The sequence below is a fragment of the Onychomys torridus genome, chromosome 6 (genome assembly GCF_903995425.1).
Source record: "Onychomys torridus chromosome 6, mOncTor1.1, whole genome shotgun sequence".
Lineage (NCBI taxonomy): Eukaryota > Metazoa > Chordata > Mammalia > Rodentia > Cricetidae > Onychomys > Onychomys torridus.
The window spans coordinates 71,910,950-71,912,520 of record NC_050448.1 but is presented as its reverse complement, the minus strand read 5'-3'; the positions used below and the strand labels follow the sequence as shown (position 1 = coordinate 71,912,520).

At 46.4% G+C, this 1,571-nt stretch overlaps 1 protein-coding gene across 1 annotated transcript in view; it reads right to left on the bottom strand.

The window, feature by feature from the left end:
* Positions 1 to 398, bottom strand: part of Acp6 (acid phosphatase 6, lysophosphatidic) — a 9,421-nt gene extending 9,023 nt beyond the window's left edge. The window contains exons 1-2 of the mRNA XM_036191360.1: positions 331 to 398; positions 96 to 190 (exon numbers count right to left, since the gene is read on the bottom strand). Of these exons, the coding sequence (XP_036047253.1) occupies positions 96 to 190; positions 331 to 398 (163 nt within the window). The remainder of the gene's footprint in view (positions 1 to 95; positions 191 to 330) is intronic.
* Positions 399 to 1,571: the final 1,173 nt, after the last annotated feature.

Sequence of the window (1,571 nt, the reverse complement as noted above, 5' to 3'; positions counted from 1 at the left end):
AAAGGCCTCCTTAGTAATTTATGTGGCTGCTCTTCCTCTGCAAACAGGCTGGGGGTGCTTTGCAAATGTTTCCCCTTTGTTCCCTTCCCTCTTACCAAAGATGGCCATGTTGTTCAGAGGAAGCCCCTGATGGAGCAGCAGGCTCCAGTGTCTGTCCTTGGCCCGAGGTAACAGGGAGGTAAACGTGCTTCTGAAAGTAGTGGGACATGTGGAGAGAGCGGAGGTCCTTCAGGGCCGCCCAGGAGGGTGAGACCGTAGGTCAGCAGAGGGAGGCAACCCTGAGACTGTGTTGGGTTCCTTTGAGAAGGATGGGACAGAACTCTTCTCCACCGGGGTGCCGTCCAGTTGGTGTACAGTGGATGCGCTCCACAGAGCACCAGTACCCTGACCTGGTACATTCCGCAACACACCCCAGCTTGGAGCTGTTCTCCTCGGCTCCATCCTCTCCCTTATAGTCTGTGTTTACTGCTGCCAGAAATTTCTCAAAACACTGGCTCTGCTAAAAGCAAAGCAAACAAACAAAAAGAACGAGTTGTATCAGTCCTTATGTGTGCTTTTGCGTGGTCTGTCTGATGTTTGGGGTTATGTAATGTTTTAAAATGGCGAACAGCATAATGGGTTTCGTGATGGCGTTTCCACACATGCCATTATACTTTGTTCTTATCCATCTCCTTTCTTCAATCTTCTTCCTCTTTCATCCCTCATTGCCTCTCTTTCCTTCCCCCAAATCATCCTCCTGTTTGCTTTCCTGTCACGTGGATTCCACGAGCACTCTACCCTTTCAGTCCACTCCCTTAACAGCTCACCCCCACCCCTCCCACCCCTGCCTTTTTTATATTTAAGAGATACAGTGGCATTTGTCTTTCTGAATCTGGCTTGTATCACTTAGCATAATCTCAACTATCCATTTTCATATAAATGTCATGATTTCACATTTATGGTTGAATACAATTCTGTTTGTTTATTTATTATTTATCTATTTGGTGTTTTGAGACAGGGGTTTCCTATGTAGCAGCTCTGGCTATCTTGGATCTCACTCTGTAGACCAGGCTGGTCTCGAACTCACAGAGATCTGCCTGCCTCTCCCCTGAGTGCTGGGATTAAAGGCATGCACCACCACCGCCCAGTGTTGAACACAGTTCTACTGTGTATGGGCAGCTGGGCTGATTCTCTTTTTTAGTTAGTGTGAACCACATAAGGAACAAGACCATGCATGTATCTTTGTGGTGTGCTAACTTAGAGTACTTCAGTTCACAACCAGGAGTGCTATATAGCCAGGCTTTTACAGTGTTGTTGTTGTTGTTGTTAGCTTTCTGAGGAACCTCCACACTAACTTCCATAGTTAGTGGCAGCATCAATTTACAGTCCCATCTGTAATGAGTCTTTCCTTGTATCATCAGCCAGTTCCCAAATAATGACACAGAGATTTATTACAATTATGAAAGCTCGGCCTTCACTTAGGCTTGTCCACTAGCTCTTGTCCACTAAATTAGCCCATATTTCTATCATTCTACGTTCTACCTCATGGCCTTTATCTCTCTCCCATTCCGAGTGGCTGACTCGTTCCATGC